Genomic DNA, 16991 nt, shown 5'->3' with positions numbered 1-16991 from the left:
GAGAGGAAGTGGAAGAGGAAGAAGAAAAAAGAAAACGAGAAATCAGAAGGAAAAGAAAAAAGAAAATACCCAGAAATTACCATAAGAATAAAAGGAAATGGAAAAGAAAGAAAAATATGCAGCCTTGACTTGGCGGCGGTGGCGGAGGAGGCGAAGGAAGAGGAACAGTACCTACGTATGACGGGGGCAATAAATTAAGAACGATCACACCTTTTGTTTTAACTGGCAAACCTGCGCCACTTTCGCTCACCTGTAAACCGTGTGGCCCGCCGTGGGAGTCTGCCCGTTGATGAGAGATTTATAAGGGGGGAGGGAGGGGAAGAGGCTGGTGGTGTTTGCTTGGGATTAGAGACAGACAGACAGACAAACAGATAGACAGACAGATAGATAAATAGATAGAGAGAGAGAGAGAGAGAGAGAGATAGACAGACAGACAGACAGACAGACAGACAGACAGATAGATAAATAGATAGATAGATAGAGAGAGAGAGAGAGAGAGATAGACAGACGGACAGACAGACAGACAGGTAAATACTCACAAACTAAGGTAAACATATAAATAACAAGACACAGCTAAAGGAGATAAAGACGAATGGAAAGAATTAAAAACAAATACAAAACAAGACGAAAGGAAAGAACCAAAAGCAATCAGATAAAACGACAATACGAAACTAAAAAACTAAAACAAACGGATAAAACAAGACACAGCTAAACAGATAAAGACAAACGGAAAGAAAAACAGACAAAAGAGGCTAAGAAAGGTAACCTAACCCACATTCATAAGCCGGTAGCCAAAGGTAGCGAAATAGTGGTGAGAGAGGAGGACTAAGAAGGATGCCAGGAAGGAGGTAGTGGTCGTAGTGGGGGCGAGGGTGGGTAGTGGTGATGGTGGTGGTAGTGGTGCTGGTGGTGGTTATGGTGGTATTCGAGGGTGCTGAGAAGACAGGGAAGGAAGGAAGGGAACCAGGGAGGGATAGGGAGGGGCTGGGAGTGGTTGGGAGAGAGGAGGGGATAGGGGGGGCTAAGGAGGCATATTGGTGGGCAGTATTGGGCATCCGTGGTCCCTCCTAACACTGGTGACATAAAACCTTGAGCCCATGTCACCGATTCGTCAGTCGTGTTAGCTCCTCGTCTTCAAGCAGTCCTCCCTCCCACTTCCCTTCTTCTCCCTTGTCCCTCCCTCCACCTACTACACGCGAGACACCTCTGATTCACGAGGCAAAGGTGCAACAGGTACGCCACACACCTGCCGCCGTGGTAATTGCGTGAAAAGGTGACTTAGCGAGGAGGGAACCTTAGTGCGCCTGGGTCCTCGGTGTGTTGTCGAAGTCTAAGAGTGTGAGGGCGGCGTCGAGCCCTTCCCGCACCCACCTAAGCGCCGCCGCCGGGAGCTTCGAGGCGTGTGAGAAAGTTGAGTCAGCAAGCGAGCGACCCGAACCGGCCAATCGTGCGTGATTAATCTGTGAACATCGATTTGAACGGCGGCGACCTGGTGTAAACTCGCGGGGGCGGCGGGCGTGCTTCGAGAGGCCGAATATTCATTGGTATCGCTGCTGGTGGTGATGATAGTGGTGCTGGTGGTGGCGGTGGACGTGGATGTTCTTGAGTGTGTAATGTGACGAGCCTCCGTGACGACGCGAGACCAACAACAACACAACGTAACGCGCCTCCTCCCGAAGTGAATCGCCGCTGCTTTTATCTTTCCATTCTTTTTTTTTTAATTGGAGATCGATGCACGAGTCTTCGGTACCAGGAATAGAGAGAAAGGAGGAGGAGGAAACGCGCCATTACTCTCGTCGCCGCCGCAACGCACTTAACAAGCCGCTTCAGACCACCGCCATCTTTCTCGGAAACGTCACTCCCTCTCGAGAGCGTTGAACACCTGACGCATGCGATCGTAAACTCAGGCCTCGCGTTCTTGCAGCCGCGCGACACGATTGAACGATGAGTGAGTTCGATGCCAGAGCGACTTTTAATTAAGATTAAGATCGCCTAACTGTTACTTTCATACCTCACGTTCTTGCAGTGACGTGACACTTTTCTGAACGCCGAGTGAGAGGTGAGCTCTGCCTGAGCCCCTCGACACTACTGAACGATGAGTGAGTTCGATGCCAGGGCGACGTTAAGATGAAAAGAACCCCTGACTCGATTGTACACACATACCTCACGTTCTTGCAATCTTGTGACACCTTTCTAAACGTTAAGTGAGATGTGAACTCCGTCTCAACCCCTTGACACCACTGAACGATGAGTGAGTAAGATGAACTGAACGCCTAACTATTTCACTTAGGCCTTACGTTCTTGCAATCACGTGACATTTTTGTGAACGCCGCCTCAGCCCCTCCCTCGATGCCAGCACGACGGAGCCACGCGAAGATGAGCCTCCACACCTGAGTCTTAATTAGTTTAGGTGTTCCTCCTTCCCGTTCATCGATGGGCGTCCTGGAACACCCAAGACGCACGTGGAGTGACTTGCTCGGGCGTCTGTAGCGCCGTTTTTATCCTCCTCTGATAGCGTTAAAAAAAACGAAGCCAAAAAGGAGAGAAAAATAAAAGAAAAATTTTGGTCCCGCGTTACCATACAATCATCGTCATTCTCGTTTGTGATTGTGGGTGTTTTTTTTTTCTTTCTATCTCGCCATTATAACCTAGAACAAACTCTTTCTTTCGTTCAGGCTATTCTAGAGGGTCTGTGTTGGATCCCATTAAACTGAAGTGAACTAAAGGAACAAAGACATCAAATAAGAGAAACATAAAAGTGACAATGATACTTCAGCCATAGAAAAAAAAAAGGAAATCTGAGCTAAACAATCCGATCCAAAGCCGCTGATATATAACAAGTGAGACAATTGTGCCTCGTGTTTACATCAGTGTCCCACACCGCGTGCAGGAAGAAAACGGGTTGTGGTAGTAACTCAAAAACTCACCAAAAGAAAAACAAAGACCAAGGAAGTGTTGCAGTGTTACCAGTATTAGCAAGAGGCGAGGCACATCACAGTTACCAGAATGGAGTGGATATCCCTTGTCTCTACCGGTAAGTGATTGTGATGGTGAGGGTGGTGGTGGTGATGATGGTGACGGTGGTGGTGGTGGTGGTGTGGATAGTGATGGTGATTATGGTGGCAGTAATATGGATAGTGTTGATGGTGACTGGTGGTAGTGGTGGTGTGGATAGTTATGGTGATTCTGGTGGCAGTAGTGTTGTGGATAGGGATGATAAGGATTAGGGTGGAGATGGTAAGGATTGTGATGATGATGATGATAATTGTGGATAAGGAAGGGATGAAAATGGGAGGGGGCCGTTGCAGAGGCGATGACCGGAATATATTGAAGGGGTGAAGGGAGAATATTTGTGTTGGGTGTGGGGGTGACGATGGTGATTGTGGTGGTGGTGGTGGTGACGATTGGTTGAAGAGATGGGGAAGGGAAAGAAAGAATTGTATAAGGGAAATGTATGGTCATGTGTTACTGACGAAGATGATTTGAAGGGACGGGGAATAGGAGGAGGTGTTGCTTTGCATTTATGGGAGGTTATGTATTGCTGACGAAGATGTGTTGAAGGGACGGAGGATGGGAGGAGGAGGTGTTGCACTGAAGGATGTAGAGGTTATGGGGTTTTTTTGTGTTTTTTTTTTTACAACAAAGGAGACAGCTCAAGGGCACAAAAAAAGTAAACAATAATAAAAAAAAGCCCGCTACTCGCTGCTCACAAAAAGAATCCAAAGAGGTGGCCGAAAGAGAGGTCAATTTCGGGAGGAGACTGAAGATGTTGAAGAAACGGGGAATTAGTAAGGAAGAAAATGTTGCTCTGAAAGAAGTGGAGTTAATATGCTTGAAGAGCTGCTTGGACGGGGAGAGAGAGGAGGAGGAATCATAAACCGGATGATTATGCCCTGAGATCAAGCGTTTAAAGTCCTATATTATTACACAAATGGTGAAGGAAGACGAGTTGAAAGAGTAATCAATGTTCATGGAATTTAATGTTGTCCGCCACTTCATTACCAATTGAACCAGTTGCTAATAATATAATAAGAAGCATCCTCACTTAACGTAGCTCTGCGCTGCTCGTCTTGACTGTGTTACAAATTAATGTGTTTAGGCGTTTATGGCAGAGTGATTACTTTCATACTTCGTTGCCTTCCATTTTTCTCATGATTTGTGAGTTTCTATTAACAAAAAAGGGGGTTCTTTGAGTAACTGTGTGCGTGTGTGTGTGTGGGGGGGGGGGGGGGGGTGAATGCGTGTGTGTCTGTTTGTCTGTGATTTTCTGCCTGCCTGTCTGTCTCACTTTCATCCGACTCGTTTTTTTAAGCGACCAAGTGATTTTTTTTTTTTCATCAATGGAAAAAAAAACTTCTTTCTCGTTCGTGCGCGTGAGGAAAAACGAAGGATGAAAGTTGAGAATTTTGGGAAGGTCTGAACTATTAATGCCATTTCTACTGCAACAATAATTACAGTTGTGCTAATACTAATACTACTACTGTTAAATTTAACAATAATAATAATGCTGATGATAACAATAATAATGTCACCACTACTATTACTATTACTAGAACAACAGCAATTACTATTACTTTCATATACTTCTACTGCTATATTTATAGTACTACAACTGCTGCGTCTGTCCTTATAATGATGATGATAATAATAACGATAATAATAATAATAATAATAATAATAATAATAATAATAATAATAATAATAATAATAATAATAATAATAATAATAATTTGCCTACATAATGAAGGGTGTGGTGTTCGTAGCGGTGACGGTGTGCTTGTCGCGGGGCTGTGAGGCGGTGCTGGTGGCGGTGGCGGGGCGGGAGGGGGGAGGGGAAGGTGTTTTCATTCTTGTTCGTATCTGATTTACATCCGTCAAATATATTCTGCATGTGTCAAGCAAATCTGGTTTTCTCGTTGTACTCCTTCTCCTCCTCCTCCTCCTGCTCCTCCTCCTTTTTTTTATTTTCTTACTCCTCACTTCCCTCGTAATATCAGAATGTCATAAATGTTTCACCTCTGTGGTAGTGTGTGTGTGTGTGTGTGTGTTTTCTCTCTCTCTCTCTCTCTCTCTCTCTCTCTCTCTCTCTCTCTCTCTCTCGTCCTTCCTATCTTACACAATCCTCTTTTTTTTACCTCCCTCAACTTTTTCCTCTACTCTCGTTTCACATTTCCGATGCTTTGCTCTTCCCTTCTTATCTCTTATCTCCTCTCCTCTGCTCTGCTTTGCTCGACCCACAAAGCCCTCGAGGGCGTGGCGGTGATCAGTCAGGAGTTGCCGGAAAAACGAAGGTTTCAAAGAACGGCCGGACCGTGAAGAAGTGACTGTCTGACTGGCTGGCTGGCCGATAGACGAGCTGATGCTGTCCCCACGGGGAGAGCCACTGCTGCAAGATCTTGATTACTTGAATTTATATTTTAACTCCGTTTACATTTATTCTATCGGTAATTTCTTCCCTATTCTTATTTTCATTGATTTAGCTAATCTTGTTTTCGTCTCCTCGTCCTCGTCCTCTTTCTCCTATCACCTGCAGTTACATTTTCACACCGAAAAGAAAATATCACATTTATTTTTTTTATTTTAGTTTGACCTCGTGACCTTATTTAATATATATATATATATATATATATATATATATATATATATATATATATATATATATATATATATATATATATATATATATATATATTCGTGTGTGTGTGTGTGTGTGTGTGTGTGTGTGTGTGTGTAAAATCACATCATTATATGAACAAAGGTTTACAGCAATTTGCGTCACTTTGATGGGAAGTATATATGTTCTCCGCTGTGCCACAATGTCTGTCCACTGAGCCGCCGCCGAGCACCGCGCCCGAGCATCCTGCACGGCTGCCGTGGCGGCGGGACGCCGCGACACCCGGGAGTGGCGGCGACCCGCGGGGGCTGAACCAGGTCTCAGTGGAACGGAGAGGACAGCAAGGCTTCACTTGCTCTCTCTACCTCGTCGCCAGTCTCTCTCCCTTCCCTCCCTCTTCTAGGCAAAGGCTGTGTTCCCCAGCGCCGCCTCCACTCGATTATGTGTCGCCGTGTCGCATTGCTCCTCCCTCCCTCCCTCCCTTCCTTCCCTCCGTGACCTCACAGCGGCTTACAAGTATACTCAAGATATTTGTTTTTCTCAGAAATGCCAAATCATTTATTTTATGCGTTTTCCGTTTAGTTAATTGTTTATTTTTACTTCATGTAAAGCGCAAAAATCGTCATTTTTCATTCTAAGTTTCCTCTGAAATGCAACTTTTGTTTTTTATATGTGCTTTTGTTGTTTACTGTTTCGGGTTTTATATACACCTGTTTCATATATTTTTCCTTGGTGTTACCGTCGCCATCGTAGATAAGGCGGGTTGTGTGGGCTGGGTTACTTAACTGCCGTAGTCTGCGCGCCTTAATGGTTGGGTCAAGCGTTGTTCATGGCTTCGTCTTGTGAGTGAAGGGAAATTCTGGGCACCGACGAGGAGTATTTGCATGAAATGTTTAGTTTTCACCTTGTGTGTGTGTGTGTGTGTGTGTGTGTGTGTGTGTGTGTGTGTGTGTGTGTGTGTGTGTGTGTGTGTGTGTGTGTGTGTGTGTGTGTGTGTGTGTGTGTGTGTGTGTGTGTGTGTGTGTGTGTGTGTGTGTGTGTGTGTGTTAGGGGAGAGGTTTGAGTAGAGTTATTTTGTCTTCATGTGAATATTTATGAACATTTGCTCGTGTGGCAGCATGGCATTATTTTGAACCAGTTTTTTTATGCTTATTGTTTGTCTCTGGAATAAGGACAACACACACACACACACACACACACACACACACACACACACACACACAAATACATGACCGCACGCACACGCACACTCAAATTACCTCTCTTGCGTTCACAGGTCAGGGCCGCGTGAACCAGCTGGGCGGCGTGTTCATCAACGGGCGGCCGCTGCCCAACCACATCCGCCTCAAGATCGTGGAGATGGCGGCGGCCGGCGTGCGGCCCTGCGTCATCTCGCGGCAGCTGCGTGTGTCCCACGGCTGCGTCTCCAAGATCCTCAACCGCTACCAGGAGACCGGCTCCATCCGGCCCGGCGTCATCGGCGGCTCCAAGCCCAAGGTGACCACGCCGGACATCGAGAAGCGAATCGACGACTATAAGAAGGAGAATCCGGGCGTCTTCTCCTGGGAAATCAGGGACAGACTGGTCAAGGTGAAGATGACCCCTGGCTAGGCTCTCACTCACTTAGTTCAGTCTTAAAATACAATTCCATACGGAAGTCACGTGACATTGACGTCGAAATTCAGGACGTCCGTTGCTCATGAAAAATGTTGTGCCTCAGGACAGTCAGTGCGTGAGGCGGACTTGTGACGCCCTCCCCTCCCCCCACCCGCGAGTAGTGGTCGCTGTGTATTAATAACACACGCCAGTCACTTGACGACAGCGTCTTAGCATCGCTGAGTGCTTTTAGCCGCACCTCATGAATTACACAGTTCATTAAGGTACACATGACCGACGAGTCAATTTTCAAACATTTAACATAATGTTCTGCAGTTCACGGCTTCAGTAGTTGGGTGTGGCACGCCGTGCCACGGGCAATAGGAGGTCATTTTAGTTTTTTATTGACATTTTCGTTGTTAATGCAACCATCTCACCGACCTTACGTGTAGTTAGACATCCCAGAAAGGCAAAACATCTGTTAAGTTAGATATTTTCTTTAAGAATTTGATTCATAGTCATTAAAGCTTTAATTATTCAAGACAAAAACATACAACTTGCTTGCCTCTGAATGATATTAATAACTGTGATTTTTTAAATATTTTTGTCGAAGAAATTTTTTTTTAATCACCGTCTTAACTTCAGTCCGAGATCTATCCGTGCACAACAGTGATTCTCTTTTAATCACCAAAACGAAAGTTACCTTAATACTGTACCCAATGATTGAGCCGTCGGCGATGTTCCTCGAAGCACTGAACAATAACCGTAATCATCATGGAGGTGCTCACTGTGGCCATAGAGGTTGATTCATTTGTCTACATGGTATTTTGCGTATTCTCTGTGTATTGATAAATGTGTATTGACGCTGGTGATATTAACACGTGTACCCTCATGACACACTGCTCCAACCCACGCTCACCTTCCCCTCCTGCCATCCATCACCTCACCCCTCACCACGCCCCTTCCCCACATACCACGTCCCCGCCACTCGCACCACGTTGTCACCCCAACTACCACCACCACCTTCACCCACCTACTTCCACATCTCCCATACCCGAACACTTTACAACGTACCCAGCTATGAATCTACGATCCCGGGTTTGAATTCTGGCCCGGGCAGCCGGCGTGAAGCTCACCCAGATGTTCATCCTCTCTTTCGGGCTGGTCGATAAATGAGTACCTGGGGAAACCTGGGGAAGGTAAACTGTGGTAACCCGGATGTCACACTGGCCCTGTGTCCCGGGGTAATGGGCTCTTCCCACCACAGGCTCAAGGGCCAATGAGACGGAGATGAGCACCGAGGCCACGCACAGCTATACCTTATGCCCCCGACTTTACCTTTGGCACCCCTCACACCACACCCACTCAAACCTACCACCTCACACCCACCCACGTCCACCCTCTCTGCCCAAACCGTCATCCCCACAACCTTACACCCATCCACATCGACCCTCTAACTCCACTCCCCTCATCCATCCCAATCCTCCCTCTCACCCACAATCATTCAACAGCTCTAGATCCATTTTCTCTCCCGGGCGTCAGGAGGGCATCGTGGACAAGGCGTCGGCGCCCTCCGTCAGCAGCATCAGCAGGATCCTGAGGGGCGGCAAGAGGGACGACGACCCGCGCAAAGACCACAGCATTGACGGCATCCTCGGTGAGTCCCGCGGCCCTGCATGTCCCTTTTTTGTCTGTTACTTCGTCTTTTTTACCTTGCTGTTTTGTCCGGCTATGTCTTCATTGTTCGAGTTGTATGTCTCCTCTCTTTCATGGTTCTGTCTTCGTTTTCTTTATTGTCTTGTGTTGACCTTTGATATTGCTTCCCTATGGCCCGGCTGTTGTCTTCTTCCTGTCTTTTATCTCTACCACTGCACCTCTTCCTTCTCCTCTTCAATGTTTTTTTTTCCTCCTCCTTCTCTTCCGTGTCTGTATTGTTACGTTTTTTATAGTGTGAGTTTTGCGACCTTTGATGTGTGTTTGTTTTCTCTTGTTATTATGTGTCCTTATTTTGGTCTTGCGTATCAGTCTTCACCGTAGCTCCGAGTTCCCTCTATCCCCTTCTTCCCTTATCTCCTTAGTCTCTTGCGCGTCTTACCCAATGATAAAGTCTGTGTGTCCTGTTCTTGTTTGTTGTGTCGTGGTTTCTTTGTCTACTTTATCGTGGCCCTCTCACTGTCCTCCTCCTCCTCCTCCTTATATTCTCGTTTTCCTCCTCTCACCGTCTTTTCTCACGCCATCGTATTCTCTTAAAATTTTCACCAACAATTCCCTTCCTGTCTTATCCCTCTGCCTCTCCTCCTTCTTCTCCTCTTCCTCCTCCTACTCCTCTTACTTCTTCTCCTTCTCCTCCTCCTCCTCCTCCTCTTCCTCCTCCTCCCCCTCCTCATGAGTACTCGCATCAGGAGAGTCTCATCCAGGTAGAAAGTCGCCAAATTTCCGTTAGTGCAATAAACGCCTAACACCCCCCCTCCCCCACCCTATAACCTCCTCCTCCTCCTCCTCCTCCTCCTCCCCACACCCCTCCCCTTCCCGCAGCCTCAACCCCCCCCCCCTCCCTTTTCCCATGTCCCTCCATCTCTTCCTATCTCTTCCAACTGTCTTTATCTGTCACTCTTTCTCCATATCACCCAGCCTCCTCCCCTCACCCTCCATACTCTTCGTCTTTAATCATTTTCCTCCTTCAACCTTCCCTTCTATTCCGTGGTATATGTCTTTCTCTCTTCCCACCTCCTTGCTTCTTTTCCTTTCTATCCTTCCGTTCTCCTTTCCCATCCTTCACATCCTATTTATCTTCTGGTCTCTCTTGCCTCTTCTCCTCATAATTTTCATCTTTCACGTTTTCAGCCTCACTCACTTTTTTCCACACAGCCTTCTTGTTAAGTCTTCCTACCACCACCACCACCACCACCACCACAATCTTATCTCTACCATCCCACCATCAACACGTTTTTTTTGAGGACAGGAGTGAGGCAAGTTTAAAAACACTCAACCACATCCTCTGCTGCTTCTTTTCACTAGATGCACGCAGAGTTACCACATCCCGGCCACACTTAACGTAAACCACATTTCCCTTTACGGCCTGACAGATTTTGTTGCCACATCGTGAAGACTAATTGCACTTACCTTACACAACCACTTCGATAATTTGACACAAGACCACGTAACACTATTACAGAATACGTTACGGTGAATTGCAACACCCATCACTATAATTTAACACATAATACATAATTTAATCTCATAATACATAATTTAATCGTGGTATAGATCAAACCGTACTGCAGCCTAACACATAACATTACACTGTATCATGTCACATCATTCCAGACAACATCACACACCACACTTCACTACAAAACCATGCCACACTACTTAATAAGACACACCACAGCACATCAAGCCACACCTACAACACACCACACTACCTGTCCCACCAACACACCGCACCCCACCACACCCCTCACCAAGACACATCACATCACCACACCCTACATCTCACCAACCAACCCGGGCCGTTTTCCACCCTTCACCCTCCATCATAAATCAAAGACTCCTCGCTTCTTCTCAACTCTTCTCACTAGTTAAAAAAATACATCCTTCCCTGGTTTTTTTTTCCACCCCTAAAGCCATCAAACTAGCCATCGATTTTGCCATCCCATTCCTCCTTTCCTCCCTCTCCTCACCCCTTTCTCTCTGTCTCATACATCTTTATCTTTCTTTCCCTTCCTCTCTTTTCTCTCCTCCTTTATTCTTTTCTCTACCTTCCTCTCCTTTCTTCCTCTCTCATCTCATCCCCTACCCTCTTGTCCTCCTATCCTCCCTTTTCTCATCCAACTTCAACTCTTTCTATCCTTTTATCCCTCATTCATCTGTCCTTCTCTCTCTTCCCCTCCCTTTCTCTCCCTTTTCTCCTTTCTCCTCATTTTTCCTTCCCTATCTCCTGCCTCTCTCCCTTCCTCTCCTCTCATCCTTCCTCTTATATCTTTCTATCCTTTTACCCCTCACTCGTCTCTCCTCTCTTTCTTTCCCTCCCTCTCTTTCTTCATCTTTCCTCTCCTCATCCCCTTCCCTATCTCCATTTACCTCTCCCTCTCTCTCCTCTCTCCATCCCCTCATCCCCTTCATCCCTCTTCCCCTTCTCCTCCTCGTCCCCTTAGCTTCCCACGTCCTCGGCTTCCATCATCACCCAACGACACTTTTATGATTACTTTATGTCTTTACTGCCCCACCTTGCCCCCCGCGCCCCCCCTGCCGCCCCCCGCTCGCCCTGACTGACCGCACAAACCCAAGCGGTGAGGCTGCGGCGGGCCAAAAAGCTACCGTGGCATCCCTCCTCCTGATTTCACCTCCTCCTTCTCCTCCTCCTCCTTCTCCTCCTCCTCCTTCTCCCCCTCCTCTTCCTCTTCTTCTTCCTTTTCCTTCTCCAACGCTTACTCATCCCCATTTATTTTTCATTCTCACCATTTCTTACCTCCATATTTTCCCAGCTGTCTTCATCTCTTTACCATCCTTTCCCGTTTATCTCCCTCCTTTTACACTCTTATTATGTCTCCATTCTTTTTTTTCTCTCCATCCCTTCCATTTCCTCCTACGTGTACATACCTTCTCTCCCTCATTCCTCTCCCTTCGCCCTCTGCCGCCCTTCCACGCTTCTCTCAGTTGCTTTTCTATCTTTCTTCATTCTTTTCTGTACCGTCTATCCTGCTTTCCATCCCTCCTCATCTGTTTCTGTTCTTCCTTTCCACTCCTCCATTTTTGCCTCTGCGTGGTAAAACGAACAGTTTATATATACTCACATAAAATACCTGATTATAGAGAATTAATCAATAGGCGTCATACTCCTAATTATTTTTTTGTGTGTTTGTGTTTTTGTAGCTGTAGTTTACCTGTAGTTATAAATGGCCATGAAGCTCTACCAAAAAAAATTAAGGCCTTTTTTATACTGCTTTCAAATTTTACGCATTGAATTATCGTTAATATGAGAGTCTTGTCTTGTATATGTTTACGATGGAAATACTATGTTATCAATGTCGAGCCAGTGCTAATATTTTTAAAAGAAAAAAGTACTGAGGTCTTTGTTCTAGCTTTAAGCAGAAAACTTTACTTTATTCATGCCTCTCAAAGCACAGCAGTTTTAGCGAGATCGCTGGTACTTTTGGTTTGAATTACCTGCCTTTGTTCGTGCAATGTCACTAGAAAATAGTATTCTTTTTTCAACACTAAGAAAAAATGGTTACGTCATCCCTTCGAAACCACAAGACGTTACAGGCAGCTCGTCGTTATATTTAGTTTAAGTTTTGTTTAATTCATTGTTGTTTTTAGTTTGGTTACCTTTCTATTTTCTTGCAATATCTAAAAAAATATGGTGTCTTTTTCGACATTAAGGAGAAATGATCACGTCACCCCCTTGAAGCCACAAGACTATAGGCATTTCGTCATTATTTTTAGTTTAGTTTACTTTTCTTCATTGTTATTCTTAGTTTTAATCACCGTTCTCATTTCTTGCAATATCACAAACAACTGGTCTTCATTTTTTCGACACTATGAAGAAATGATCACGTTGGCCTTAGAAACTACAAGACGTTATAGACAGGTCATCGTTATTTTTTTATATATTTTCGTTACCTTTCCTTTGCAGTATCACAAAAAAAGAAGAATTTCGACCTTAAAAAAAATATCAGGTCGTCCCTTTGATACCACGAGACTTAATAGGCAGTTCGTCGTTATTTTTAGTTTCCCTTACCCTTTCCCTTGCAACATCAAAAAATTGAATTGAACCCTTCATTTTATACATAAGAAAAAAATATCACGTTTTCCCTTTGAAACCACGAGACTTTATAGGCAGTTAGTTGTTATTTTTAGTATTCGTTAACTCTCCCTTGCAATATAAAACAAAGACCAATCCTTCATTTCCGACATAATAAAGAAATAATAACCTCCTCCTCCCTTCAGAACCACTAGAATTTCAGGTATTCCGTCGTTTTTCCCGGCTTAGTTTCAATTATTTTCTCCCTGCGAGGCCACGAGAGGAAAGGCGCCGTAGCGAGCGGAACGACGCTATACGACCCGGATCCGTCCCGCCTCCCGCCACGGTGACACGGCGCGTTAACTCCAGGTCGTGTTGTGGCAGGCCTACCCCCTCCCTGCCCCCCCCCCCACTCCCAGGGCCACACTTTACCCCCCTTCCCTCTCCCTCTCCTTCCTCTGTGCTGGGTGCGTGTGTCACAGAGAGAGAGAGAGAGAGAGAGAGAGAGAGAGAGAGAGAGAGAGAGAGAGAGAGAGAGAGAGAGAGAGAGAGAGAGATGGCAAAAAAAAAGACAGTTAATATTCTACAAACGGCTGCCAGGGATTAGTTTAAGCGGAAAATAAAACCGAACTGTGACGTAATAAATCATAAAAACAAAATTGCTCTTCCATTCCAAAATTCCGTAGTTTTAAAGGTAATATGCAAAAAACAAAAGAGGAATAACATGAATAACTAGTCGCCGTCTTGTGACTTTCTAAAAAATATATTCCTTTTTTCATTCAGTAGTAGTTTACAGTAAATCGTCATGTACATCTGAAATATAAAGTCGTGTCAAGTTTCACGTTAAAAAAAAAAAAAAAAGCTTAACGGCACATGAGCAGGCACCGGTTTTTACTAGACTTCTAAAAATATACGTCCAACTTTTTTGTATATTTTCTCTTCCATTTTATTTGTTTCTTCTGATGCACACAAAGCACATCGCACCCTACCTTTTTTTTCCTCAACTTTTAAAAATATATATCCAGCTTCCATTTTTATATTTTCTCCATTTCTTTTTTTTCTTTGTGATGCATTTGCTCGCTGTACGTCCCACCCCATTTTCCTTTTTTTCCCTTTCTCGTCGTTTTATCCCTATTTTCGTTTTCTCAATAATCCCGTCAAAGCAGATGAGTCTTTGGGCCCACCCCCGGAAGTCATATTTTGATATTAAGCGAGTGATTCAGAAGGGAAAGGGAGAGACAGAGGGAGGAGGAGAAGGAAAGGGAAGGGAGGGAGGATGGCAGGAAAGGAAAGGGAGGTGCAGGGAGGGGGAAGAGACGGGAAGGGAGGGGAAGGGTGGCAGGAAAGAGAAGAGAGAAATGGGAGAGGGAGGATGGTAGGGAAGGGAAGGAAGAGGAAGGGAGAAAAGGAAGGAAAAGAAGGGAGAGGGGGGAAGAGAAGGGAAGGGAGAGGGAGGGAGAGAAGGGAAAGGAGGGGCAGGGAGAAAAGAAAAGAGTAGGAAGTGAAAAGTAGGGAGAGAAAGAAGAAAAAGGAAGGGGAGAGGGGGACAGGGAGGGAAATTGCAAAGAGAAGGGAAGGGAGAGGAAAGAGAAGGAAAGGGAGAAAAAGGAAGAGGAGGAAAAGAAGAGAAGGGAGGAGTATGGCATGGGTGGGAAGGGAGAGGGAGATCAAGAAGGAGAAGGGAGAGGGAGGCTGGAAGAGAAGGGAAGGGAAGGGAAGGGAAGGGGACGGAAGAGGGAGGTAGACAAAGATAAAAGGAGAGGTGGGCGGAAGGGAAGAAAGGGCGGTGCGAGGAGGGGGGCGGAGAAGCAGCCGTTCAGAAGACTGTGTTTGCCCAGCAGCTTATTGGCCGGCGGTGTTAGAACGAGCGTCAACACACATTTCTCTTCTCCTTCACCACAGAGGAAGGTTTATGTCCCGCGAGTTTGATTTGCTAATTGGATTATGGAGAAAGGGAGGCAACGCGGGGGGGGGGGAGAGAGAGAGAGAGAGAGAGAGAGAGAGAGGTGGGGTGGGGGTTCGGAACGGAATGTTTTATGATGAGTCTCAAATCGTAATGTAATAGCGTAAAGTATTAAGATAAATATAAATAATTTAGTTTTATTTGACAGAATAATGGACGAGAGTTTTATCAGAAGGAACAGAACATTTTTACGGATTTTGGATGCGTGAATTCGAATTTCATATCAAAACAGATAGTTTACCTTAAATGGAATTGCGTCAACTAGCATACAGAAGTTGCTTTGATGCTTACATCCACAGTGCTGAACGCTAAAAGAGGTGATTGGTTGGTTGTTTATCTTGCGTTAGAAACTGCCCTAGACACGTAAAGACAGGACAATGTTCATTCCCACTCCATCGTTTGGAAATATTTTTATTTTTACTGTACCAAAGATCTTTGAAATATTATTCTCGCTTTTCACATTTTACGAGACTACTGTTTTCATCTGGGCTACATTAGATTGAATTCATTAAACAAATAGATTGTATCCCTTTTACTTGACTGGTTATATTTTTAAAGCTCTTGATAAGACTCAGGGTTATGGATAAAGATTTCTGAATTCCTTCTTACCGATATTATTTTGAAGAAAGTCGTTTAAACCAACACCAAAATCATTAGGTTTTACCCAATACTAGCTCTTGAACAGAACCCTGTGGTACTCCACTAGATATTTATTCGTTTTTAATCTTCTACAATTGATATATGAACCTATAGTTTGCACTCAGTGGAAGAACCACTTTTAATAATCACCATATTGCTGCTTCACGCTGCATACTGTTTTGTCGCGTATTCTAAGTTTCTTACCGCACAATATCCATCGGTGTATTTTCGTCATAAAACAGTTTTGAGAAGTGAAAGTAAATGAGTCGAAATCAGCATTTAGAGCACCCGTAATAGGCCTGTTCTAAATTATTCGCAACCGTTTCATTGTGCTTATGATGAACCTCCCGCGCACTGATGATCATCAGAAGTAAAATATTATCTTCCTCTTCTTGGGTATTGATGTGACGTTAGCAAGCATCCAGTCGTAATAACTGTTGCTAAAATAGATAAATAGCGTAAAGAGATGGATATGAAACTCTTAAACAGACACAGACATACAAAGACAAGCAAGCAGAAGGAGAAACAGACAGGCAGAATCAAACACCGGAAGAGAAGACGGACGGACCAGACAGCAGCCAGACACACAGACAGACATATTATGCTCCAGGAGGCGCATCGCCACACTCGCCCTTACCCCCAACAGTAGACAAGCAGAAAAAAGCAGACGGACATATACACAAACAGACAGTCAGGTAGGAAGGCAGGAGGGCAGCCCTATACACGCGTACATAAAAATATTATTGTATAAGTGACACGCTTCTACCCTCTGCCCATTCCCCACCTCCCACCACACTGACACCTTGGTCCCCCCCCTTCGTTGTCTGCCACCTCTCGCTCTCCCCTTCTCTTCCCCCCTCTCCGTCCCCCTTTCTCCTTTCCCCTACCCCACTTGCCTCTGTTTCCTCTCTCCTGTCCCTCTTCCTTTCCCTTCCTTAACTCTGCTTCCTCCCACCCCCCTTCGCCTCTCCCTTCCACTCTTCTCCCCCTCCCCCCGCGCCCCAGGAGTCTTGTGATGGGTTAGCGATGAACCAAGATACGGATGACATTCGTTCTCGTTTGAAGTCACCGAGGTTGTACACACACACACGCACACGCACACACACACACACACACACACACACACACACACACACACAACACGCTCTATGCAATCATTCAAATTTTTTTTTTTTCATAAGGTTGAGGATCATGAGAAATATACTGGAAAGGAAAGAGTGGAAAAAGTTGAAGTTAGAGTTAGTGAATAGGAACAATGAGGAATGATAATATAAGAGGAAGGAGAAAGAGAGGGTGAGGCACGCAAAATAAAAAGAACAAAGAGGAAGAAGAGGAAATTGAAGCAAATGATAAAAAGTTAGTGAATAGGAACAAAGAAAAATTAAAATGTAAGAGGAAGAGTTTATTAAAGAGGAAGTTGAAGAAGGAAAAAT

The 16991-nt window shown here is 45.1% G+C and overlaps 1 protein-coding gene across 2 annotated transcripts in view; it reads left to right on the top strand.

The window, feature by feature from the left end:
- Nucleotides 1-16991, top strand: part of LOC126982599 (protein gooseberry-neuro-like) — a 239954-nt gene that overhangs the window by 175148 nt on the left and 47815 nt on the right. For both annotated transcript variants that reach the window (XM_050834780.1, XM_050834779.1), the window contains 2 exons: nucleotides 6891-7204; nucleotides 8753-8867. In XM_050834780.1, coding sequence (XP_050690737.1) covers nucleotides 6974-7204; nucleotides 8753-8867 — 346 coding nt within the window. In that variant the 5' untranslated portion in view covers nucleotides 6891-6973. The remainder of the gene's footprint in view (nucleotides 1-6890; nucleotides 7205-8752; nucleotides 8868-16991) is intronic.

Source organism: Eriocheir sinensis, chromosome 51 (genome assembly GCF_024679095.1).
Source record: "Eriocheir sinensis breed Jianghai 21 chromosome 51, ASM2467909v1, whole genome shotgun sequence".
NCBI classification, from domain to species: Eukaryota; Metazoa; Arthropoda; class Malacostraca; order Decapoda; family Varunidae; genus Eriocheir; species Eriocheir sinensis.
This window is presented reverse-complemented; position numbering and strand designations above follow the sequence as displayed.